Source organism: Crocodylus siamensis, chromosome 12 (genome assembly GCF_052110815.1).
Source record: "Crocodylus siamensis isolate JL-2025a chromosome 12, ASM5211081v1, whole genome shotgun sequence".
Taxonomy (NCBI): Eukaryota; Metazoa; Chordata; order Crocodylia; family Crocodylidae; genus Crocodylus; species Crocodylus siamensis.
Window position 1 is genome coordinate 45,980,834 of NC_143406.1, and position 24,573 is coordinate 46,005,406.

A 24,573-nucleotide genomic window follows, 5' to 3' on the forward strand; every position below is an offset into this window, starting at 1 on the left:
ATAGGGAATGGGTCTCCGCGGGCCTCTCGTCTCCTCCTCCTGGGCATAGTGCTGCGCTGCTGCATCCCTGCTTGGTGGGGTAGGCTTCCCCCGCCGCCTGTCGACCCCCCGCTAAGTGCTGTCACTCTCGGAGAGGCTTCGGGTGGCACCGCTCCCTGCAAACGGCAGCTCGTATCCGTCAGGTTTCCTGTGCAGTAGAAGTCTGATCTCAAGGCACAAGATTTGGGCCCAGTGCTGCCACCGACTGCCCTGGGTGGCCTTTCTCCTCTCCATGCCTCACTGTGCTGATCTGTGAAATGAGCCCGTGGGGACTTGCAAGGGTCAGTGCCCGTCCGTGAAGCACTCGGAAGCCCTTGGCAGGAGGGCACGGTTGTCTGGTGGTCGTGGGGCACGGCTGTCTAGGTGGCAGGCAGCAAACACTGCCCTCGGGGGCCAACAGGCAGTGGTGGAGGCTCCTGTAATGAAGCTGCATCATTGGTGCAGCCCCCGATCCCCCTGGGCAGTGTCGTGGGGACTTGGGAGCAGTGCAGTCATGAAGACCATGTGCCACAGTTCAGGGGAAGGGCTGCAACCCTTGCTTGGGGGTACCAGCTAGCGTGTGCCTGAGACCGTACTGTGCCGTGCGACGCAGTTGGGGCCAGGGGCTGTCCCGGGAGGTGCAAGGGGCCGGTCCCCACTCAGTGGCAGCAGCCTCTGTCCACAGATGCGCAGTGGAGGGACGTGGGACGTGGGTTTAACGACGAATCGCAGTCCTGGGGGTCAGGACCTGCACACGGCAGAGCGTGAGGCTGGGCAGGCTTCCTGCGGGGCAGAGGGCAAGTGCTGCTGGCCGTGGCCAGGATCCGCTCTGCCAGGCCTCACGGCTCTCTCTCTCTCTCTTTGCTTCCCCTCCGGTGGATTTAAAGAAATGCTCGAGTTGCCAGCAAACAGGAGCAACCGTTGGCTGCTGCCACAAGGGATGTGCCCAGACCTATCACTACGCATGTGCCATCGACACAGGTAAGGCGTGCTGGGGCCAGAAGGGGCACAGCCAAACCCTAGTAAGGAAGAAGCCACGGCCCCTCTAAGACCTGTGTGGGAAGTCCTAGGCGAGTTGCGGGGTAAAGCTCCCCCGTCCCCCCGGCGGTGGCTTAGGAGGGCGGTGAAAGCAATGGTTAGAGCCCAGCCCCATGCGCATCCTCCTTCCGAGCTCAGCCTGGCTCCCGTCCTCTTGCTGCAGTCCTAGGCTCCTGTGGCACCTCTACCCTGGCCAGCTTCCCTCCTAGCCTAGCCCTGCTGCCACCCCCTATATAGCAGCTGCAGGCAGTTGTTGGTCCGTCAGTCTTAAGTCTCCACGTGAAGGCTCTGCGGGATTGCAGCTGGGGGTGGGAGCCAACTTGCCTGGATCTGTGGGTGAATCTTTGGCCGAGCCATTCAGTCAGCCGGCACTTGCGCTCCCCTGCAGGGGCGAGGTGATTGACACCTGCCCCCGCCCAGCCTGAGACCCAGTGTGACCTTCATGCAGGAGGCTCTGTAGCTGGGAAGAGGCCAGGAGGAAGGGTGCTGAACCCCGTGCACGCGCCGACCCCTTCTTCTTGTGGCTGAGCTGGATCCATTTGGCCAGGCACGGATGCTGCCCGCTGCCAAAAACCTCCAGCTCTTGAAGTCATTTTGGGGCAGTGCCACCAGTGACATGTCAGCATCCAAGGCCTGAGCCTGTGCCGCAGACCTTGCTGAGGCACCCACCAGGGCAGGAGGGCATGGGAGACTTGCTCAGCTTCTCTGTTGCAAATCCATCAGATGCCTCTTGGGGATGCAGTAAAAGGCTCCCCTGGCCCCAGCCCTGAAGGCTGCGGGGAGAGAAGGCTTGTAGGGAAAGGCAGAGCGAAGTGAGCAGCCCTGGCCTGGGGCGGTGTTCCCATTAACATCCCAGCCGTTGTGCACGGCTCCATTTGCAGCCTCCCCTCAGAGAGGAGAGGCCTGGAAAGGCAATAGCCCTGTTCCCAGCTATCCCCCCAGTCCTCTGGCAGCACCGGTGAGGTGCACGGGCCATGTCTGGAGCTGGCTGGCTGCTGAGGACATCAGGCCGGGGGAGGATGACCACCTGCCTGCTCATCCTGTAGAGAGCCCGCTTCAGCCCTCGGTTGAGCCTCCAGGTAGAAGTGAGCCTGGCCAGTCTCGGCATCGTCCACCAGCCGGATGCTGATGGCTGGGGGGTGGGGCAGGAGCTGGGAACACCTAGTGGGACCCAGGTCTGCTGGCAGAGGGTTGTGGACCCCCGGGACTGGGTTCCCGCACACTGCGGGTTCAGGATGAGGCATACCGGGGGAGCTGTGCAGGACCCTCGGACGGCTCCCGACGGGCCAGGCGGGGAGGCAGGTTGCTGTCACTCCCGGCTGCAAGCTGGGCTCCTAGAGCGGGGAGGGCTCAGCGGGGTAACCCGGGTTTCCCACGGCCCAGGGGCGGCCCCTCTGCCTGGCGGAGGCGGCGGCATTATGGATGCTAGACTGAGCTCCATTCAGTCCCCTCCGCGAGCAGGACAATGGCCGTGCCAAAGGCGCCGGAGCCGGTGCGTGGGAGATGAAAGGCGCGTCGGAGGGGAAGGGGAGGGGGGCCGCAAGGCTGTGACCCTGCAGCAGGTTAGTTGGGGGGCTCCCGCAGTGGCTGCCCCTCCAGCACTGAGACACCGCTCTCCTTTCTCTTGGCAGGTTGCTTATTAACTGAAGAGAGTTTCTCTCTGAAATGTCCCAAACACAAGGTAAGTGCAGGGCCCGCCGCCAGACAGCCGGGCGGCCCCGAGTCCGTCCCTGCCCCGAGCCCCAGCACCACCCTGCCTGCGACCCGGAGGCCCCACGGTCGGAGCCTGTTGCTATGCAGGCTGCGGGGCCAAGGGCATCCCTAGCCCTGCGCTGGGGGCTGGCTCCAGCTCTCAAAGCCAGGCCCCCCACCGGGCTCTGCCTCACAGGGCCAGACAGCACAAAGGTGTCTTGGAGGTCAGGCCCGGGAGTTGCAGCCTCTTTCCAAAGCCTGCCCGCTTGCCCTGGCCTCTGCCATTCATCCCCCTCCCTGGAGGCAAGGCAGACAGGCCATTTGCACCCGCGTCGCTGCTGCTGCCTCATGTCTCCCGGCTATCGGCTTTCTGCCCATCACACTGGCACAGGGAGGAGAGGGGGGAAGAGGGCAGGCAGGCAGGCGGTGGCTTTGCTGCTGCCGCCACCTCCCCGAGAAGAAACAGGAGAAGGGCTGGGACTAAAGGGCTTTGTCTTCCCGGAGTAACTCATTTCCAAATGCTGACCAAGGGCCTGATAATTTAATCAGTGCTAAAAGCACTTCCTGCCTTTCTCTCTCCTTCCCCGGCTCCAGCATGTGCACCTTATTATTTGCAATTAGAGGGGAGGTCAAGGCTGTGGTGCCAGGATCCAGATTGAAAACATTCCCACAGCTTGGGGAGGGGATTGGGGAAAGCGGGGGGGCTGCATGTTGGGATGGGGGGGGGCAGGGGTGTGCTGCCAGCCCAGCTGGGACATGCCACTGCAATGGAGTGCATGGTGGCAGGGGCAGAAACAGATGCGCATGCGGGGCAGGGTGCCACAGGGCCAGCCCGGTGTCCCCCAGGGGAAGGGAAGGGCCTAGGGCCCCGTGCACCCCCCGGCAGGACTGTCAGGCTGCAGTGGCAGCCGGTGGTTTGGAGGCTGCCAGCCCTGGGCCTGCAGCAGAACAGCTGGAGAAGCGGACGCCTCCCCCAGCGGAGGAAGAGCAGGGGCAGGACGTGGAGTGGGTGAACAGGTCTCTTTCTATGGCAGCATCAGACAGGAAGGCAAGCGGGGGGAGCGTGAATGCCAGAAACCCAGCAGATGGCTGCAGGGGCCTGAGCCCGAGGGGGGTGAGGCTGGCCGTGCTGGGAGCGCTGCTGCCCCCCAGCGGGGCTGAGCCTGGCGGCTGGGGCTGGGCAGTGGCTGCAGGGGAAGGGAAGGCTATAAATCCAGGCCTGTAGCCTGGCAGGAGCGTGGGTTTTTTTTAACCTGCGCCTGTGGTAGGTGAGCATGAATTATTCCCCGTGAATGAACCAAGGGAGTCCTCCAGCTGTCAGCAAACAGGGCCCAGCTGCGTCAAGCCCAGTCGCCGGCAAATCCAGGACTGGAGTGCTGCAGGCCCTGCCACGCTGGCTCCCCTCCCCGGCCCTGCCGTGGCTTGTCCCCCTCTTTGGAGAAAGGGGCTGAGGCGGGGGGGGGCTCCCCGAAAGCAGGGGGTTAACCGCTTCGACACCGCTTCGTTAACCCGCTCCGCTTGCTTTGCAGAGGCATCCCTTATAATCCGCCAGCTGGGAAGCGGTCGCCCACCCAGGTGCTCATCTCACGTCTCAGCCATGGCTGCGAGGGAGAAGAGTCCGAAGGAAAAGGCAAACACAAATCAAAGAGGAAGGGGCGAAGGGACCCAGCTGCACCCATCCATCCGTCTACCCCCTGCAACAGCGCTCCCCTGGGAGGACGGGGCACCGCTGCACAGCCTGGTGGGGCCCCGGGGATCCAGCGCCGGGTCCTGCTCCTGCCCTTCTGCCCCGTCATTCCACTCAGAGCCGTTCCGGATGGGCACAGGAGATCCAGGCCCAGGCTTTTCTTCACCTTCTTCAAGAAACTCTACCCAGAGCCCTTCCAGACGGGCACGGAAATCCAGCGCCAGGCTCTCCTCCGCCTCCCGGGAGCTGTCTGCCGAGCCGTGCCTGGTGGGCACACGACCCCAGCTCCGGGCCGTCCCCCCTTCTCTCCTCTGGACGCTAACCCAAGCCAGTCCAGGTGGGCAAAGCAACCCAGCTCCAGGTTTTCACGCTGCCGCTCCTGTAGGACCTGTAAGTGACATTGATAGCTCACACCTTTCACCTGGGACCAGGGCCTGGTAAAACCCGGCCTGGAGCGTTTTCAAGGCCTCCCCGGGAAGTGGACTCTGGGTACCAGGGCTGCGTTGGGATGCCAGGGGACCCGTTTACGCCCTTGGGCCCCGGAGAGCGCAGACGACGGCGGCTCCGCTCCCAGACGATGCAAGTAACACACCCGCGGCAAACACAGACTACGTTCCCGAGCTGACGCTAGCTGCACAGGGCGGGCTGGGGGGTGGGGGGCGGGGGGCACCGTGTAAAGGGGTCCTGACGATGTTGTCTTACTCTGGAACAGCTGGACTCTGCGAGCGTTCCAGTCCTCCATATCTCACTGATCTGATCTGAGATGTTGCCTTCAGCAAACCTCATGGTGTCCGTCTGTATATATGTGCGCGACATGAGATGAAGAAATGGCCTGCTGCTCCAACCACGTGGCGCGTTTCCATTTCATTTTGATTTGAGGTTTTCTTTTGCATTGGCAGCCCACCTCCCCGGCTGCCCCTCTGCTCCCCATGGCAGGGCTGGCACGGGAGGCGCGAGCCTCGGCGGGAGGAGGAGGTGGCATGCTCTCCCCACGACCCTGCCCTTGAGCTTTGCCTGCCCCACGGCCACTGGCGAGTGCCACTGCTGCCGCTGGGCTGCTTCATCCCGTCGGGCGTGCTGAGCTGCAGGCTGGGGAAGAGGGGCGTCCTGGCTTCCCACCCCTCTCCCGCTTGCTTTTGTCCCTGGGCTCTCCCTGTCCTGCGGCCCTCGCTTCCATTCCCCGTATTGAGGAACAGTCATGCTGCTCTGTGGAAGGTGCCGTCATGCCTGCGCTGGTCGCGCTTGATAGAGGGCTTAGATCAGCTCATTCTCCCCTTGGTATCTTATGCTGCTCCCCCACGGCTTGGCCCGACAGGGCTCTCGTCCTCGCAGCCGCTCGTGCTGGTGATGTCTGCCCTTTTTTTTGTGCTGCTGCTCGTGCTGCAGAACAGCGCAGCGCTAGTAACCAGGGACCGAGCAGGAACCTCGGAGAGGCTGGTGGCTGGTTTAGGAGGAGGAGAGCCTGAGTTGAGCAGCTAGCTCCACCCCTCCAGGCAGCGATGAGCTGATGTTGCCCACCCAGCAGGGACGCCTTGGGTTGCATGTGGTTGGGAGACCACCCGAGTGCCCTCCACATGCTGCAGGAAGAGGCATGGCGACAGCGAGCAAGATCTGAGCTCAGCCCCTGCATCGGATCAAAGGGGCCATCTCTCAGATGTGACATCAAACAGACTCCCTGCCCAGGGCGCTGCCTGCTAGAGCAGCAGCTCCTGTGCACAGATCAGCCGTTGCCGTCACCCAGCTGCATTTCAGCAGCGGGCAAAGCGACAGGGGACGAATGGTGCTCTCCCTGAAGGCGGCACAGAGATGCCAGCCGCTGAGCAGAGTAGACAGTGCAGCCTGGGGCATCCCTCGTGTGAGCCAGCCCAGCAGCAGCCCCTGCCGGCAGGGATGCAGGTGTGAAGGGCGAGGAGGTGACGCTTCTGGGACTGGGCTGGGCGCTTCCAGCCAGCCCATATCGCTGCCCTTCCAACACCCGCATCCTAGCTTCCCCCTTGCTAGAGAGCCTCGCCATTTCCCAACTCCTTCCCTCCCCGCCACATCCGCATCACCCGCCTGGATCGTGCATGGACAGCCCACGCTGGTTCCCCGCCGTTGCTGGCTACAGGGGCATTTGCACATCCCCATAACCCGTCTCCCCACCCATTTTGCTTCCCCCCTGATTTGCTCCACGGTGTCACAGCCCATTTCTCGTGACATGAGATGCCCTCAGTGGCTCCGTGATGTCAGTCCATCGTTTGTGACGTCAGGAGAAGGATGCTGGCTGGGGCGGGGATCGTGACTGGTTTGTTCTGAATAAGGAGGAGCCCTGCCAGACTCCCCGAGCAGGAGCTTTCTATAACCAGGCCTTGGTGCTCGGCCGTGAAAACACTCCCCAGAGCCAGCTGCACGCCAAACAGGGCCGGGGCTCACCGAGGTGGCTGTTGAATGGATCTGAGGGTGCTGGGAGGCCTTCGTGCAGCACAGCGCCGACCTAATGCATACGCTGGAAAGACTGACTCCATCTGGGGAGGAATATATATATATAAAAAACATGTATAGCATATATATGTGCTTTATAGATAAGGCTATATGATGTACATAGGTTTCCAACTGCACTTGGGTTGCAATACATGGTTGGAAGTGAGCCGTGACCCCCTCCTCCCGCAAAGCCATCGCCTCGCTGCCCCCTCCCCAAGCAGCCAAGGCAGGAGCCCTATTTGTCACCAGTCCACAACCCCGAGCCCAGCGCCATGCCGGGCCAAGCCAATTGCCAGTCGTGACCTGTTTGGTTGTGGTGCTTTCGCGCTTGTCACTGCTGCCGTGCGTTGCTTGCCATTTCATCCAGACCTTGCCCTCAAGGTTTGCTGGCCAAGAAATGTCTGTCGTTTCAGCAGCCGGCCTCGGCCCCCAGAAACTGAACCGAATCTCTGCGGCCTTGGCATCGCTGCCTGAAATCCTGGCTATTTTTAGTGGCATCTTGTACATATGACTGTAAAATGGTAAACTGTGTGTATTATATATTGCCTCATTATATAGTGTATATATATGTATACATATACATATATATAATATATATGAAGACTGTAAATGTTAAGACTAGTGTTCTTATTAGTATATTGCTTCACACTGAAGATTGTGTGTAACAAGCTGTTTCTAAAAGATGTTTATTTTCCTTAAGAGTAAAAAACAGGTCATTGCATTCAAAAAAAAAAAACCCGTCAATAAAGATACAACGATTGTTTTGGAAGTACGTGGCTGCCTTCGCTTCGCCTGTGTTTCCCCAGCCCCGGGCCCCGGGGAAGGACGACAGTGAAGGACGCCCGGCGGCTCGGGGTCTCTCCCCTACCCCGCTCCCTCGTCTGTCCTGGCCGTCAGAGGCTGCCGCACGCGATGGCCAGGGCTGGTGGGGGAGCGCCTGGACCCTGTCCTGCTCGCGTCCACGCAGCCACCGCGCTCGCGGGCAGGGTCTCCTTCACCCGCCCTGCATAGGAGTGGGGGTCGGGGGTAGGGTCCAGCTTTTCCCACACTTCGGGACGGCCCGTGGAGCCCTGACCCTGACCGCCAGCTCGCTGTAATGTTCGTCTCTGGGGGTGGCCGGCGTGGCCGAGACCGGGCGTCTCAACACTGCGAGGGGGTGGCCGTCCTTCCCGCGTAGCTAGGCAGAGAGGGGGCCAAGGCCTGGCGGACACAACGGACTGGGTCAGACTGCCGGTCCAGCAGGCCACATCTCCCGTTGCCTGGCAGCTAGGGTGGCCATCGTAGAGGACAGCCCGGTCACCCTCACTTGATACAAAACCAGACGCCCTGTTGCCCTCTCGAAGAGAAAAATAGAGGACATCAAGGCATCGGGTTTCGTATCGCTAGAGGATGGAGTAGCAGAAAACCAGACTGTCCTCTACGATGGCCGTGGACACCAAAAGGGAACGGGTCCCGTCCCTTCGTGAAGCTGGCAAAGCCATCGGCTTCCGCCACCATGGCGGCCGCGAGTTGCACGCTTTGATTACGCCGGGTGAGAAGGAGCTTCCTCGTGTTAGCTTTAACCTTGCTACCTACTGGTTTCCTTTTGTGACCCCTCGTTCTTCTATGGTGCAAGAAGAGTCAATAATAAATCCCTATTTTTCTCTTTACCGCTTTTCTTTTTGTAAACCCATCTCCTGTCCCCCCGGCCTCGAGCGTCTCTTCTAAACCGTCTCGCCCGCCCTCCGTGCCACGAATCCTCCTCGGTGCCCTTCTCTGGTTCTCCTACATCCTCTTGGAGCTGTGGGGACCAGACCCGGGCACAGGATTCAAGGCGCGGATGCACCATGGAGTTATAAATGGCACGACGATACTTTCCGTTTACACCTCCCAAACGTTTGATCTGCTTTCTTGACGGCCGCGGGGGCCCCGCGCTGATGCTTGCAGCCAACTGGCCGCAGGGGCACCCGGGGCTGTCTGCTGCATGGTAGCAGCTCACGTGGAGCCCATCGTCGTGGCTCCTCAGGTCGCTCCCAGGACCCCAGTTCCACCCCCAGCCCTTCAGGAAGGGTGCTCACAACCTGGCAACCCCTGCTTGCCTCAATCCCACCAGCTCTGGCCCTGCCGGCAGCAGGCACAGCTTCTGCTCGTTGCAGAAGGGCAAAGGGGAGCAGCGCCCTGGGCTCAGGTGGAGGTGGAGGGATGAGAGCCCTCAGCCAAGGTCTGGGGACACTGGTGTCCCCATAGCACCTCATACTGTGCCTAAGCAAAGGGGGCGGAAGGGAGATCAAGGGCGGGGGGACGGGTGTAGGGAACAGCAGAGGTCTGGAGCGCTACAGGCACCATCCGCTCCTCCGTCTCCCACTCCCATCAGCCTGGGAGCCCAGCCCTGCCTGTCCCCTCCTGGTCTCGAGGGGCCTGGGGTAGCCAGCTCTTCTCCGCATTTCTCCCAGCTTTGGGGGCCACAGCTCGCCCACCCCCTCATTCAGCACACGCAAGGCTATAAATAATTGGCTTTAATCATCTGTACAAAACTCTCAAACTATGAAAATACCATTTAAAAAGGAAACGCAGGCAGTGAGCAGGGCGAGGAGGGAAATCACACTTGGGGGAGGCAGTGGCTATGTACAGCGCGGCCCCGGGGGCTGCCAGCCACGTCTCCCACCCGAACAGGGCCAATTCCCTGCACCCCCAGCCCCCTCCATCACTACCAGTCTAAGTGCCATAGCAACAACAGCCCTCTGCAAACACAAACATGGCCCAGGATCCCAGCCAGAGTAGGAAGCGGTTGTGGCTGGCACAGGGAGGAAGAGGGGACAAATCTGGGGCCAGGGACTGCTGCCCTGAGCCAGTTGTGCCTACCCCTGCCTCATTCCCTGAGCCTCTTGGGGCTGATGCCTGGCCCAGCTCCATGCTCAGAGGGGAACAGGTGCCAGCAGGAAGGATCAGACCCCTTCCCCCGGCGGTCTCTAGGGCTATGGGAGCGGGGGTACGAGTGGCTGGCGCCCTACTGGGATTGGCATCCCAGAAGAACCGTGCAGTCCCAGGAGATGGCTCTGCCAGGACACGCTTTTTGGTATCATCTTGCCCCCTCTGCCACAGAGGCCCTGGAAAAGCCACCAGTCTCCTGCCCCCACACAGGGAGATGCTACGTGCATGTGCCAAGCAGGCGCTGGGTGACCAAGGCCCTGCTTCGCGGGGCTGCTTTCCTGCTTAAATACTGGGGTGTACCCCAGCAAGGGCGAAGCTGGGAGCCAGCGTGGGGAAATGTCTCTGGCAGCAGCAGGGACCTGTGGAGAGAGGCTGCAGCATGGTCCTGCAACCAGGCCCAGGGGCGGAGGGGAAGGGCTGGAAGGATCCAGTGCTTGCAATATTGAGAAGGTGCCGCTAGAGGTCTCCACTGCCCCGTGCCCATCGGACAGGGCCCACAGCAGGGGGGCTTGGAGGTGGGGGCTGGCATCACCGCTGGAGGGGCAGTGGGGTATCAGCGACCCCCCAGGCACTGCTGGTCTGTCTCCCAGCACCAGGCACAAGGCATGGGCATCGGAGCCCAGCCAGGGGTGCCCACATGTCCCAAAGCCACATAAACCATGAAGCATTAATCGCCCCGTTCCTGCTGACACCTGACGGGAGGTGGGAGATCACCTTTAGAGGCAGGGGCAGGCTGCGCCCCCATTTGTGGCGGCAAGGGCCAGTCCTCAGCCACCAGAGACCCCTGCTAGTACCCACCTTTCCTGACTGCCCCTTGGGTCCCTTTGGCTGGTCATAACACTAGTTCTGTAACACCGTCCTACCAGGCCTCCTGCCCCACCCCACAGACCGGTACCCCTGAGGTAGGGAAGGGTCTACACCCCGGTGAAGGCTGAGCCACGCATACAGGTGCCTGAGAATCAGGAATACAACCCAGGAGTCCTGGCTCCCAGCCCCCTTGCTCCAGCCCCTCCCACTAGTCATAACGAATGTCTCAGGCAATTAACCAAGGGCACATTGGCCACAGTGCAGCTGAAGCCTCCGTACCCCTCCCCGTGGTCCATGGCATGTGGGGTGCCCCATGGGGGGTGGCGCTATCCAGTGGTGACTGTGGTGCCACTGCCCAGTTTGATGATCATCTGCTGACAGTCGTGGAGCGTCCGTTTGTCTCCCAGCTTCTCCAGCGTGTGGGCGGCCTCTGCCAGCATGCCCACGCGCTGCCCGGGGGCCGACAGGAAGCTCGGCGGGAGGTAGCAGCAGGCCAGGAGCAGGGCTTCGGCATGCTCACGCGGCGTGGGATGGCTTTCTGGCTCGCCAGCTGCAAAAGTGGAACACAGGGCCCTTCCTGGGCTGAGCACAGACAGGCTCCGATGTGAACAGGGCCCCCTTGATAGGCATCCAGGGGTCAGGGCCTGTGGGGGGCACCAGCCCTCACAGTGCTGGGCACCAACACAGATCTGGGTATTCCCAGGCCCTTTACCCATGTTCACCATGCAGAGCAGGCTGCACTGAGAACCTGCGGGCACCCCTGCTAATCTCCCTATATCCCCATGCAGCCCCCTCACTCCTGGTTTCCCGCAGCTGCCTTAGCAATAGCCTTGCCCGTGACACCCTGGGAACAGAGCTAATCCCTGCCTACGGGGCCAGAAACATGTGGCCTTGTGCCAGGGAGGAGGCTGCACGACTCAGCTCAGCCGCTGCCCTAGCAGCGAGCACTGGCATCGTAGGATAGTGAGGCACAGGCATGCAGCCCCCTGCTCCCACTGGCTGCTCTCCCAGTCTGTGCCTTGACTAGCTGGGGCTGCTCTGTGTCACAGAGGTGCTGGGTCTTGGCCCCAGGTGCCAGGCTGCCCACTCACCTCCTTTGCTGCTTTGTGTCCCCCTCCTACGCAGGCTGCGGTCCAGCAGCTGATGGGTCCTGGTGGGGCTGGCTCTGGCCATCAGCCTGGCGGTGGCTTCATGGAGGAACACCTGAGGGCAGCCCACAGGAGGAATCAGTGCCTGGGCACCCACCACACAATCATAAAGCGGGGCTGGAAGGGACCTCCAGAGGTCACACCTAATGCAACCCCTGCCTGAGGCAGGATCAGGCCTCCCCAAACAATCCCAGACAAATCCGTTGTCTAAGTTCTTAGCAAAACCACAGAGTCAACCCTGATGTGACCCAAGACAGAACACCCAACCCTACCATGGGTAAAGCAGGGCGACCATGACAGCCAACATCCTGCTACTGCAAAAGTTAATATATGCTCAAGGGATCCCAGGAAGAGGCCACAGCTCTGCTACGGATGAAGGCAAAAATCCCCCCTGCCCATACTAGTCTGACTAGGGGATAAACCTCCTTCCTGACCCCAAATTTGTCATCAGTCTCACTCCGAGTGGAAGGGGCAAGACCCTCTAGCCAGGAACTCCTGGGTTCAAGCGCCAGCATTGGCACAGCCCAGGCAAAATCCTGGGCTTTGGCTGCTGCCAACAACTAATGCTTCTTCTGAGGAAGGCAAAAATCACAAATCCTGACACGTAGCAGTAGGAGGGGAAAAGTAAGTCCTTCCTGGCCCCATGTGGCAACCGGCGAAGCCCAGAAGCCTGGGAAGGACTCATAGTGGGACAGCTGGTCCCAGCACAGCTCCAGGCCAGCTGGAAAGCAGACTCTCCCTCACAGAGGTGAGAGTCAGGCAGTCAAAGAGCTAAGCCTGCCCCACGCCACCCCGGGCTCACCCTGCGCATGGCCGGTCGGAAGGTGTGGGCCAGGCGCCGCAGGCTGCTGAGGTCCTGCTGGAAGCCCCGCAGCTCCAGGGTTGAGGCCTGGTAGACGCAGCTCAGCTGCTGGCTCACGTTCATCTGCTGCTGCCACAGGTTGGTGCGGGTCACCAGAAGCAGGTCACACAGGAGGAGCTGGACCGCCTGGGGCAGAGAGGGCACAATGAGGGGGGCAGGCAGGGCACAGGCAGCCTCGTGAGCAGGAGAAAGGGCCAGGCCCTGGTGAGCTGCCAGCTGTGGGGCACAGGGCTCCATGGAGACAGGGCTTTGGCCCCACCATTGCAAACAGAACCCAGCTGGTCCCTCAGGGATGCCCCCTGGCCAGGGCGGGGAATTAGGGTTCAACCCTGGGCCCTGCCTGAGCTGCAGGACTGGGCCAGGCTGGCGCATGGTGCTGAGAGGAGCCTCTTCTGGGCTGCACTGCAGAGGCATTGCACACCTCTGTGACACATGCAATGCAACTACAATGCACCACAGCTGAGGCCGCTGCATTGCGCTGCCCTGTCGTCGTGCCCTGCATATAGCTTCCTGGGGCTGTCCCGGGACACGGGACTTTGGATGCATGCTGGCTTTGGATTCCCTACAAGGCTGTGCACTCTGCCCCGAGGTGGCTGCCACCCAGGGGCAGGGACAACGCAGCATGCGCTACGTGGCTTGTGCAACTACTGGCAAGAACATGCCTGATAGGCCTGGCCTGGCCTTGCTGACTACCCCTTGCCATCCCACCCACCCTGCTGTGCCATGCCAGGCAGCAACCAGGGACTCACCTTGTCCAAGGTGCCCTTGGTGGGCGAGCCGAGGTCCAGGCTGTCACGCAGGTAGCCGCTGGCCTTCTCGCACTGGCTCAGGCTGGCCTGGCTGCCGTCCTGCTTGCCTAGCAGGGCACGCACAGCCTTGAAGGCATGCAGGGCTGCCCTGGGCAGGGGTTTCCTGCACACAGGGAACGGGAGGAGATGGTCAGGTCATGGCACCCATGGGCTGGGGCTTCCCCCAGTGGAGGGCACCTGCTCTGCCTGACACAGCTGCCCAGGTCCCAAGCTGCTGAGCTCATTGGCCCTGGCCCCTAGCTTCTGGTGACGTGTGATAAGGGAAGTAAAGCATGTCACTATGGCTCTCCCCCCACCCATACCCACAGTAGCTTTCCCTGGCAGAGCCAGTGCTGCCCCAGGGAGGCACTGTCTGCCCTCCCACTGGCAACCCCCAGCCACCACTCACTCAGAGCCCTGCAGAGCTCGTGGCATGGTCTCCACCAAAGGGTACAGCCGCTCTGCCGCCTCGTCGTCCCCCTGCAGCCAGTGAATCGCCACGGTGATGATGGATGCCCACCACTTGGCAAGGGGGTCAGTGCCTGCGGGCAGGGACACAGTATAGATGGCATCCCTTAACAACTGCTGCTAGGGAACTGCTACAACCCACCCCCCACAGGACCCCCATGGCTTCCCCCACTGCAGCCAACCAAGAGGCTAGCTCTGCCCTGCACAGCAGGATCCAGCGATCCCCCAACCCCACACAGCCTCACCCCAATGACTGGAAACCAAGATAACACCTCTGCCCCCAAACAACACCACCCATGGGCCCCAGGCCTCCGACACGCAGCTGCTGTTGCTGCTCCCAGCCAGGCCCCGTAACTCATGCCAGGCTCCAGATTGAACCCCACGGCTCTCCCAGTGTTGTGACCCCGACCCCAGCCCCACGTCTCAGTGGTGGCCTTACCCGTGCCGGCAGCCATGTCAGAGCCGATGGAGAGGGTGCGGCTGGGTGTGCCAGCCGCGTCCGAGCAGCCATTGAGCAGCTGGAGGTACTCGAGGGCGTCGGAGAACTGCCTGGGGCCAGCAAGGAGAGGGGCTGTTAGTGGCAGCAGACGGGCACAGAACACAGGAGCAGACCCCCCAGGGACGCCTACCCAGCTCCCTCCCTGCAAGTCGGGGGTGCTCCAGGGGCAGAGCCAGGGGTGGTGGCCTGGCAGGACAATACCAGGGGTCTGCAGGGAGGAGCAGGGGTGGAGGCCTTGCCTGGCACTTACCCCTCTCCTTGGGCGGCAGATGGGCTTGGCTCCGGCATTGCCACACAGCACAGCGCCTTCTCCAGCAAGTGCTCACGGAACAGTTGGGTGACCTGGGCCAGGGGGTCCACTGGGCCGGGGAAGCGGAGAGGCCCTATCAGATGAGCTGGGGGCCTAAGGGCAACCCCACGTCCCTCTCCTCTGAGCACTGCACCTCCCTGCAAGACCATCCTGCCGAGAGCTGGGAGTGGACGGTGCTCGGGGCTCTGCCCCTATTGCAGGCACTGGGCCCCCAACAAGGACTCTCCATGCCCCAGAGCCTTCGTTACAATGGCACGGTGGGCCTTAGTTGCAGTAGTGACCCAGGAGCAGCAGGTGCCCAGTTGGTACCTGGGAAGCTCAGTGCCTCAAGCTGGGTCCTGCGAGAGAGGCCCATGTTCGCAAAGACAAAGGCCCCAGCTCCTACATCCCAGGGCAGGGGTGCAGGGGGAGCCCAGGCCTGGCATAGCAGAGACATCTGTGGGGCTGGAACAGTGCAGGGAAGCAGGGGATTGGGGGCCTCTGCTGAAAGGCACTGGCGAAGGGGGTGGAGACCCCAGAGCCTGGGCAGAGGGGCACTGGCAGACGGGAGTGAAAGGGGACACGGACACAGCTCTGGCAATCACGGCAAGGAGCAGCCAAGCATCAGGGGATCTCTTGGGTTATGTGCAGCACGGGGCTGTAGGGCGGGGGTACCTGGGTTGCTGGTGGAGCTGTAGATGCTGTCCCTTGCCGTGCTCTTCACCGACCAGTCCCCATCAACAAAAAAGCGGTGGCCCAGGGGGTGGCAGAGCCACTGCATGGCAGGAGGCACAGTGCCGCTGTGCGAGAGGGACACCTGCCGGGCGCTGCACAGGAAGGGGCGCTGCAGGGGAGACAGACACAGGTCAGCCCTGTCGGGAGGGAAGGGGCCAAGCAGGGTCTCCCAAGAGATGGCACCCAGCAGCCAGATGCTGTTGTCTGGAAGGGAGAGAGGGGGAAATGCCTGGCACGGGCTGACAGCCAGCTCTGCAGAGCCGAGCAGGGAGGGGGCTACTCCAGAAAGACATGGGCACACAGTGCAATGGTGCCACTTGCAGAGCCCCCCGGGACAGGACTGTGGGCACAAGTGGGTGTCTGCGGCGTGGGACGATGGCAGGGGCAGGGCACAGAGAAGCTGTGCGCCTCCTCCCTCCATGACTCACCGACAGGAAGTGGAAGCACCGGTGGAGGCTGGTCTTGATCCGGAGTGCAGCTGCCACGTAGATCTCGGCCAGTGTGGCCACAGAGATGGTGTCACCGGCACACTCAGCCAGGTTGACAGCGCTCAGCGCCATGTTGATGGCCAGGAGGTGGCCTCCTGCATGCTTCCCTGGAGAAGGCAGGCAAGGGGCCGTCAGCCCCAGGTTTGGGTCTGGGGGCTCCCAGGAGCTCAGCCTCTTGGGCGAGTCTGGCCCAGCAGCATCAGGTCACTGGTAGGGAGCAGAGGCTCCCCAGCTCCCAGGGGACCCCGGCTGAGGCTACGATCAGGACTGAGGACGTGGGCCCAGCTGAGCACTGAGCCAGCCCTCCAGCCCAGCCCTCATGCAGCACCCGACCCCACGCCAGCTCTGTTCACTCCCCGCCGACCCCGACCTGTCATGTGGAGCTGGTGCAGCTTGTGGTAGACGAGGGCAGCATCACGGGAGCTCTTGCGCACATCGGCCTTCAACTCGTGGTCGCGCCGAAAGCCACCAGCCCAGGCCGCCAGCCAGCGGCCCACCCAGAGGCGCTGCAGCACGTGGCGGATGAGGTTCCACATCAGGCTGCAGGACAGGTCCACCTTGGATGTGGGCAGCGGGCGGCCCAGTGCTTTCAGTGCCGTCCACAGGTGCTGCGAAGCCTGAGCAAAGTCCCCCTGTCAAGGCAAACAGGCATGCGGGGAGTTAGCAAATGCTGGGGGATGCACAGGGGGCTTTGGGCAAATGGAGACAAGGTCTTGCTAGCTGGCAGGGAGGGGTGGGGCTTTGCCAGGTGAAGATGGGCCCCCAGATGGGCATCTGGAAGGAGAAAATCAGGCCTGAGCAGCTCACAGCAGCAGCATGGAGTTGCAGGGTGGAACTGGGAGCCCAGAGCCAGCCACCATATACTAGGACAGGGGTGGCAGTGCTGCTCCTTACCCGGGCCAGGTCCAGGTCCGCCTGCCTGCGGTGCCGCCAGAAGAGGACGGAGGACTCCGAGTGGGGGCGGGTGACAGGCTCGCCATAGATGAAGAGCCGGACGAAGGCAGCCAGCACTACCAGCACGTTCAGCAGCCAAAAGATCGGGGAGGGCAGGAGCCACGGAAACCAGCCCGGGGCCTCCTCTGGGCACGAGGCAAAGAGAGGGAGCAAAGGGCTGGGTTAACAATGCATCACTGCTACTGCCTGCCTGTGAGGCCCAGACACCAGTCCCAGCAAGTACCCCCCGAGCCATCCATGGCCATGCCCGGACACAGTGCCATGGTCAACTCCCAGAGGTCTCTAGCTGTGGAGCAACCTGGATGCTGGCCCCCGAGCTTACCTATGGAGTCTGGCTCCCCCATGATGCTCCTGCCAGGGCCAGAGGGGCCTGAGCTCTCCGGGGAGGCCGGAGGTCCAACGCCCCTCAGGAGGGAGGCCAGGGGGTTGAAGGAGAGGCAGAGAAAGACGAAGGCGCAGAGCGCCATGCGGGAGCGATCCAGCATGCCCAGGCTACTGGGGGACAGCGGGGGCTGCTCTCGCTTCACCTGGAAGCCAAGCAGAGAGCAGGGTCAGCGCTGTGCAGGGCTGAAGGGGACACCATGGGGAGCATGCTGCTGTGGACAAGAGGTGCATCCTCCAGGGGCATGGGGCAGGTGATGGCTGGACCTTCCCCAAGGGGAGCAGAGGACACCCCTTGGGGAAGAGCCAGTGAAGGGCTCCACAGGTGGTGGCTTTTTGTCTCCAGCTCAAACGAAGTGTGGTCTCAGCACAACTCGACACCAGGACTCCTGAGTCCTTTTCTCAACTGCCTGGGCAAGTCGTGCGTGCCTTGGTTTCTCCCCACTGAACGCAGAGATGGGCCGAGACTCCCCCACGTTACCAGGAGAGGACAGCTGCAATAAGGGTCCCCACCCCCAGGACAAACACAGACGGTCTGGCCCAGTGTCCCTGGAGCTTGGAGTCAGGATCTTCCCCTGCTGCGTCTTGCATCTGGTGCAGGACCTGGCTGCGGGCAGCACGGTGCCTCAGGTTTGCCCCCCAAGTTAGGTGTCTGTCCCCACCCCAGCACTCTCCAGTCCAGGGTCCACCCCCTGCTACCCACCCCGCCCTGTGGGACCTTGCTGTCATCGAAGAGCGGGCTCTCGGGCTCCGAGTCGCTGCTGCTGTTGCTGCTGCCGCCACTCAGCGAGAGGGGACTGCTGTGGGAGGGGGAGCCCATATCCGAGGGCGGTGGCGTCAACATTATGTCCATCATCTCCGGCTTGATGCCCTCCATGGGGGTGTCCATGCTTCCCCCAGCACCACACGTGGCCACCAGGTCCTTCAGGGACTCTAGGGGACAGAAAGGAGCGAGGCGGGGTGGTGTGTATTAGTTCCCCAGGGCAGGCCAGGGGCAGAGCCAGCGCCAAAGGACAGCGCCCACCCCGGGTTCTGGGCCAAGTCGGGGGCACTGGGCCCATCCTCACCCCAGGCAGCAGGGGCGGCGACCAGTCCAGGGGTCACGGGGGAGAGCGGCTCTATGCCAACTAGTCTGCTAGGAGCAGTGCCTGCCTCAGACCCTCTGCCGCATGCCTGGCCCACACGCGGCACCCACGTGCCAACGCTGTTCTGGTCCCCACAGCACAGACCCAGCTGAGACTCAATTCACTGCGCTCATGGGCTCCAACCCACCCTGCCCATAGCCCCCCAGTGCCCGTGCCCCCCGTGCCCCCGCCAGGGAGACGTCGCCCGGGGACTCACTGTTCTTCTGCGCAGCTAGCTTGAGCGACAGGTTCTCCTGCTTCAGCTTCTGGTTGGTCTGCCGCAGGAAGCGGATGTAGTCAATCGCCTTCTTCAAGATTGCTGACTTATTCAGCTGTGGCGGGGAGAAGGCGGCTGCTCAGCCCCTGCCACTCGTGGCCAACGAAGCCTGGGCAGGTCTACAGTGGGCCCCAGCACCCCATGGAGGGAGAGGAGCCAGGGATGGAGAGCACCACGTACCCCCCTCACCTCACCTGGCTGAACCCAGTCCCGAGACCCTGCTCCACGCCTACCTTGGCCTCGGTGCCCACCACCAGGTCCTTGAGCTCCACAATCTTGTCGTTGATGGAGGAGCGGTACCGCTTCTCGATGGCGTTGTGGGCCGTGCGCTTCTCCCCCCGGCTCTGTGCCAGGACTGGTTTCCCACTGGCCACCAGCCGGTTAATGGGCAGCTTGTCGGCATCCACCACCAGTGGCACTGTGGCCAAGATGGCGCCGTTGCTGACCAGGGTCTGCAGGGCAAGCAGGTATCTGCATCAGCAGCAGGCACGGGTCTTCCGGCTGGTACCCCCAAGGCTCCCTGCTGTGCGAGCCCCTCAGTCCCTGCTCCCTTCTGGGCCCTGCCTTCCCCTTGCCAATGTCCCTTCAGCCCGCTCCCAGCCCCCAGTATCCCTGCCCTGGGCTCTACTTCCTGCAATCTCTCCTGATGCCCCCACCCAACACCAGCCTGCAGCCCCTTCCCAGCATCACTATCCAATGCCGCTCTGAAGCACACACCAAAGGGCACCCTGGGCTGGCAGCAGCAGAGGACCCTGGCATTCCCGCCGGGAGGTCTGGGTGTGGGTCCAGCCCTTGACTGCGACCTGCCTGGCTCTGTTAACCCCAGCTCTGGGCTGAGTCTGTGCCACGGGGGCTGCAGCTCTGCTTTCACGCTGTACACGAGGGCTGGGGCTCTGCAGCTAACACGCATGGTGCCGAGAGGCGAGGAGCCGGACTAGCAGCCAAGGCATCTGGGCTCTATTCCCCGTTCTGCTGCCTACTTGCTCTGGAGGCGTAAGGGTAGGTTGGGATGGGAGCAGTGGGGGGAGGATCCCACAGAGGCTGCACCTACCGGCACCTGCAGTGGGGTGGACTGGACAGCCGTGGTGGTGGCCAGCGACGTGATGCCAGAAGTCTTTGCCCCAGAGACGTCCGTCTTCACGGCAGTCAGGAGCAGGGAGTCAGCCTTGATGAAATGGTGCTGTAGCAGGACCTGTGGGGACTGGGGGTCAGCAAGGCCGGGGGGGGGGCTGGCAGCACCAACTGTGCCTGCATCTCCCTGTCACCATTCCCCCACCCCTGGCCCCGACCCCGACCCCCGCTCACCGGGACTTGCTGGATGTGGGAGGAGACGGCTGGGGTGGCGCTGGGGGTGGCTGTGGCCATCAGTGGCTGGGGAGAAAGGTTCTGGACCTGCGTCTGCAGGGCAACGGGCTGGAGCGGGGCAGGGGGGAGCTGCAGGCTCTGCCCGCTGCTGCCCGGCTGCACTGCTGAGGGCAGAGAAGAGAGGTTGGGCTGGACGGACCCCCTGGAAGGGGCTCCCCCACAGACCCTCCTGCTCCTTCCAAGCAGCTCAAAGCCCACCCCCCGGGGTCATCTCTTTCCAGGCTCCGGGAAGCCATGCCGGTTGCCCATAACGCCCCCCCAGGTACCATGCAAAGGGGCACCATTTTCCTCCAAGCTCCCTTAGGGCCTTGCTAGACCCCTGCCTGCCTCATGATATTGTAGGTCCTACAAAACGCTGGCTCCTCTCTTCCACCCTCCCCTCTGCCTCACCGGTGAAGCCGTGCTGGCCCTGGTAGCCCATCAGCGGCTGCTGGGGGAACTGCGGGGGCTGCTGAGGGGCCTGGACGAAGCTCTGGGCCATCATCACGCCCTGCTGTGCCGGGGCTGGGGGCTGGGGCTGGCTGGTGGGCGGCACGGCGGGCTCCTCCTTGACCCCCGGCGAGGGAGATGCCTGCAGGCTCGGCCTGGCCAGCAGCGGGGCCTGGGGCTGCGGCTGGAAGTTCTGCAGGGGCGGGGGCGCCTGGTACACGTTCCCGGGGGCTGCGGGCAGCTGCGCCTTGCTGGTGCCCAGGAAGTCATCGAGCAAGTTCGGCGTGGACGGGAGCCCCGCGGGTGTGCTGGCCTCTGGCGCTGGGACGGCCGGCGCGCCGAAGGGGGAGTCAAACAGGCCGGGGAAGTCATGGTCCTGGGTGGTGATCAGCTGCAGCATGTCTGGAAAGGAGCCCAGGTAGGACTGAGGAGGGATCCTGCACCCAGCCCAGCCGCGAGTGGGGACATGCAGGGCTCGGTGCCTCCTGCCCCCCCCGCTGCAAGTGGGGAACCCACCCCAAGCATCCTGCATCCCTGAGCATGGAGCAGAGAAACCCAAACACCCCAACCTGCTGGGGGGATACCCCGCACCCCAGAACCGACCAGAGATGCAGGCCACAGAGCACTGTACCTGGTTACCCGCCCCCCGCAAGAGGAGTGTGCTGCAGACAGCTGCCAGCCGCCCGGGGCTGGGAACACCTGGGCTGCCCCAGCTGGGGCAAAGGCCCGATATCCCCCATCCCTCCAGCCGGGTGCTGTAACTGCAGCTGCCGGGGGGCATCCCAAGGCCAGCTGCTGCAGGGACAGGGGCACACCCAGGGAGGGGTCCGACCTCCCTGCTGTTGCCCCTGGAGGAGCCCACTCCTGCAGCCCAGCCTCCTGGCTGCAGGGCTGGGCTGGGGGGCTTTCACCCCCAGGCCTGCGGATGTCCGCTCTGCACAGCAAGAAAACAAGTGAGCTGGGCTCAGAAAGTGGCTAGCTCTGGGGGGAGCAGAGAGCAACCCCTCTGCTAGCCCTCAAGGGGAGAGGGGCACTGCCCATCCCAGCAGCAAGGGGATGGCAGGGGCAGCCTGGGGGGAACCTGCAGCCTGCACGGCCCCGACCGAGGCAGAGGGAAGGGCAGGACCACGATCCTCTCCCCACGGGGCACGCGGGGGGGTTGCAGCACAGCGAGGCTGGGGAATGTGCCCAGGGCCACGGCGTCGAGCAGGGACTGGCCCCCATTCCACTCTCCCAAGGTGTCCCCTGCAGAGCCCCCGGGAGCTGCCCGAGCCCTGCTCGCCCGACACCCAGCAAGAGCCCAGGCGCACAGCGGCCGGCTTTCACGCGCAGCCGGGACCCGGAGGGCAGGGGCCAGGATCGGGGCTGGCCCCGCCAGCGTGTAGCTAAGCAGCGCGCGCCTGGCCGGGGGGTGCCCCAAACCCCGGAGGTCCCGCGGCACATCGCAGTCCTGGCGCCCGCCCGCCCGCCCGCGCTGCCCGACGGAGGGGAGCCTTTCTGCACGTGCCGCCAGACACAGGTGGAGGGCTCAGCCCAGGCACCTTGCTGCAAACTGGGGCAGGCCTGCGGCACCCAGGGCCGGGCCCAGCGGGCACCGCCGCCAGGACGCCCCAGCAGGCTGCACTGCCCAGGGGGCAGCGCGCAGCCCCTCTCGCCACTGCAGCCTGGCAGCAGGGCCGACCCCGCCGGGTACCTTCGAAGGTGCACTCCATCCCCGCGGCCGCGCCCCGGGGAGCAGGCGCGCGGCGCCTTTAAGGGCCGGGCCCTTCCCGCCCCCCGCCCCCCCGGGACGGGCGCGCGGCTGGAATTGTGAATCAGGGCCCGGGCATGAGGTGATCGCGCTCGGCCAATCAGCGCGCGCCGGCCCGGCCTCGCGACCTGAATGGCGCAGGGTTACTCCAGGGCAAGCCGCCTTAACCCCCGCGCTGCCGGCGGGGTTACTCGCGGGCGTTCCCACGTTAACCCTTCGGGCGCCGGGCCGGGCCCGGCACGGACAGACGGGGCCCGGGGCCTGATCCCCACTCCAGGGAGCCGGGCCCGGGCCCGGGGGCCAGCCCCAGCACCACCCGCAGCCCCTGGCAGCCGGGCGCCCGAGCCTCGTGGCCCTCTGCGCCGCGGCACGAGGCTCCGGGGCAGCGCCCGCCGGCCGCCGCGCCCGGGAGCCCGGCGGCTTCTCGGCCTTCGAGCACCGCGCGCCCGGCTCTGCCTGCGGCCGCCGGGGCTGGGCCCACCAACCCGAACGGGCTGGGGGTCGCCCGGCCCCTGCCCGCGGCCTGACCCCAGCCGCCCCCGTGTGCTCGCGCCTCCCTCCACCGGGCACCGGGGGCGAGCGGGCCCAGGGGCGCCGGGCCGGCCCCGCCGCCGGCTCTCCCTCGCCTGCCCCGCAGCTCTGCGCGGGGATCCCATCCTGCTTGCCAAGCACGGCGGGGTATTCCTAGGCTGCCACGGCGCCGTCCCTCCTCCCCCAGCCCGCCCGCGGCAGGGCGCCGAGGCAGAAGGGGCTGGGATTCGGCTTCCCGAATCCCCAGGCACCGAAACAGCCGGGCCGTGGGCCCCCTCGGCCGCCCCATAGCTCCTCTCCCCCCCAGCCGTGGGCTCCTCAGCTCGGCCTGGTGTGCCAGCCTGCCAAAGTGCCCCGTGCCACGGCACCCGGCCCACGTGCCGCAGTTCACTCGCCCACACCAGCTCCTAGCGGCACCTGGGCAGGCGCTGCTCTAAAACCTCCGTCTCGCCTCGTAAAGAACCAGGAGCGCCCGAAGCCGCACGGATGCCATTAGCTCCGCTGGGCACGGGGCCAAGCTCCTGCCCGGGCGGGAAACGTGGACCCACTGGTGCCCTGGGCCTGGCCACGCTGGCAGCGATGATTCCTGGGGGGAATCATCTGCTCGGCCCTGCAGCTGGACAGCCGTGGCACCCTGGCACCGCAGGCTCTGCTCGGGGGGACTCGAGGGTCAGCTCGACCCAGGCACCCGTGGGGGCACCAGGATCGGCCTGCCCACTGCGCCCCGGGGGCGTGGGGGTCTGTTAGCGACCGGTGCCAAGGCTGGGCGGGCTGGGGGCTCAGGACCACCACCCCCCCGGCGGGGGAGACGGAGCCCGCGGGGCAGGACGGCAACGCCTCCAGCCCCGGGCTGCCCGACACAGGAGGGGCGTGCACGTGTGCCTATGTGCGTGCCCGCACGGACACAAGCGTGAGGCAACACACATGTGCTTGCTCGCACATAAACGCGAGCTCCCACTCGTGTGCCCACGTGCACATGCAGGTGTGCCCGCAAGCCTACAGCTGTGTGTACATGTACATGCGTACGCCCACGCTTGTGCGCCCACCCCTGTGGGCCTGCCCGCGCACCCACCTGCGTGTACGCGTACGTGGGTGAGCCCGTGTTTACAGGCCTGCCCCGTGCCCCTGGCTGTACGTGGGCGTGCCCGTGCCCGTGCCCGCGTGCACAGGTATGTTTACGTGCGTGGCCGTGTCCATGACTGCACGCCTCCGCGTGCCCCTGCATACACACGTGTGCGCGCCCGTGCCCGCGCGGCCTGACCGGTGCCCGGTGGGGCACGACCGGCAGTAACCCCGCTGACGTCAGGCAGGGGCGGGCCCCGGGCCCACGGCGCCGCCGCGCACACGCGGGGGGGAGCGGGCCGGGGCCGGGGCCGGGGCCGGGACTCACCGTCGATGTCGCTGAGCAGCGCCGCGTCGATGTCGCTCGGCTCGCGGAGCCCCAGCGCCTCCAGCGCCGCCGCCTCCAGCCCGAACCCGCTCATCCTCCCTCCCGGCCCGGCGCCGATCCCGCTCCCGCTCCGGCTCCGGCTCCGGCTCCGGCTCCCGCCGCCGCCGCCTCCTGCCCAGCCCGGCCTGTCCTGTCCCGTCCAGTCCCGTCCCGCTCCGTCGGGGCCGCCGCCGCTGCTGCTGGGCGGGCGGGGCTGGCGCTGGCCGCGCCCCCGGTGACGGGAACAGGGGCGGGGCGGGGCGGCCCCACGCGGGCCAGCCCCGCGACCCCACACGCGCGGAGCGGCTCCCGGGCGCTGACGTCACGGCCGCCGTGACGTCACCCCTGCACGCCCCCGCACGTGGGTCGCCAGCACGTGGGTGGCGCGAGCTGCAGGGAAGGGGTTAAGCAGGGGCGGGCCCCCTTGGCGGGGGGCGCGCCAGC

At 64.4% G+C, this 24,573-nt stretch overlaps 2 protein-coding genes across 15 annotated transcripts in view; one reads left to right on the top strand and one right to left on the bottom strand.

The window, feature by feature from the left end:
• The window catches only part of RAI1 (retinoic acid induced 1), a 113,069-nt gene extending 103,837 nt beyond the window's left edge, over positions 1-9,232 (top strand). For all 6 annotated transcript variants that reach the window (XM_090023612.1, XM_090023615.1, XM_090023613.1 and 3 more), the window contains 3 exons: positions 906-999; positions 2,688-2,737; positions 4,278-9,232. In XM_090023612.1, coding sequence (XP_089879738.1) covers positions 906-999; positions 2,688-2,737; positions 4,278-4,292 — 159 coding nt within the window. In that variant the 3' untranslated portion in view covers positions 4,293-9,232. The remainder of the gene's footprint in view (positions 1-905; positions 1,000-2,687; positions 2,738-4,277) is intronic.
• A 143-nt stretch (positions 9,233-9,375) lies between these two features.
• Positions 9,376-24,436, bottom strand: SREBF1 (sterol regulatory element binding transcription factor 1). Of its 9 annotated transcripts, none has more exons than XM_090023622.1 (19): positions 24,091-24,436; positions 20,381-20,821; positions 19,931-20,094; positions 19,677-19,817; positions 18,859-19,077; positions 18,566-18,680; positions 17,928-18,157; positions 17,166-17,370; positions 16,784-16,968; positions 16,260-16,521; positions 15,830-15,996; positions 15,342-15,510; positions 14,628-14,736; positions 14,318-14,427; positions 13,820-13,952; positions 13,372-13,534; positions 12,563-12,748; positions 11,704-11,815; positions 9,376-11,185 (listed from the first exon to the last, which is right to left on the bottom strand). In XM_090023622.1, exons 1-19 carry the CDS (start codon positions 24,182-24,184, stop codon positions 10,980-10,982), a joined length of 3,411 nt encoding a protein of 1,136 aa, XP_089879748.1. In that variant the 5' UTR covers positions 24,185-24,436; the 3' UTR covers positions 9,376-10,979. The 9 variants fall into 9 exon arrangements, with proteins under 9 accessions (XP_089879748.1, XP_089879746.1, XP_089879745.1 ...); XM_090023620.1 differs by having other exon boundaries at positions 9,376-11,194; XM_090023619.1 differs by having other exon boundaries at positions 9,376-11,162; positions 19,931-20,091; positions 24,091-24,434.
• Between the last annotated feature and the right edge of the window lie 137 nt (positions 24,437-24,573).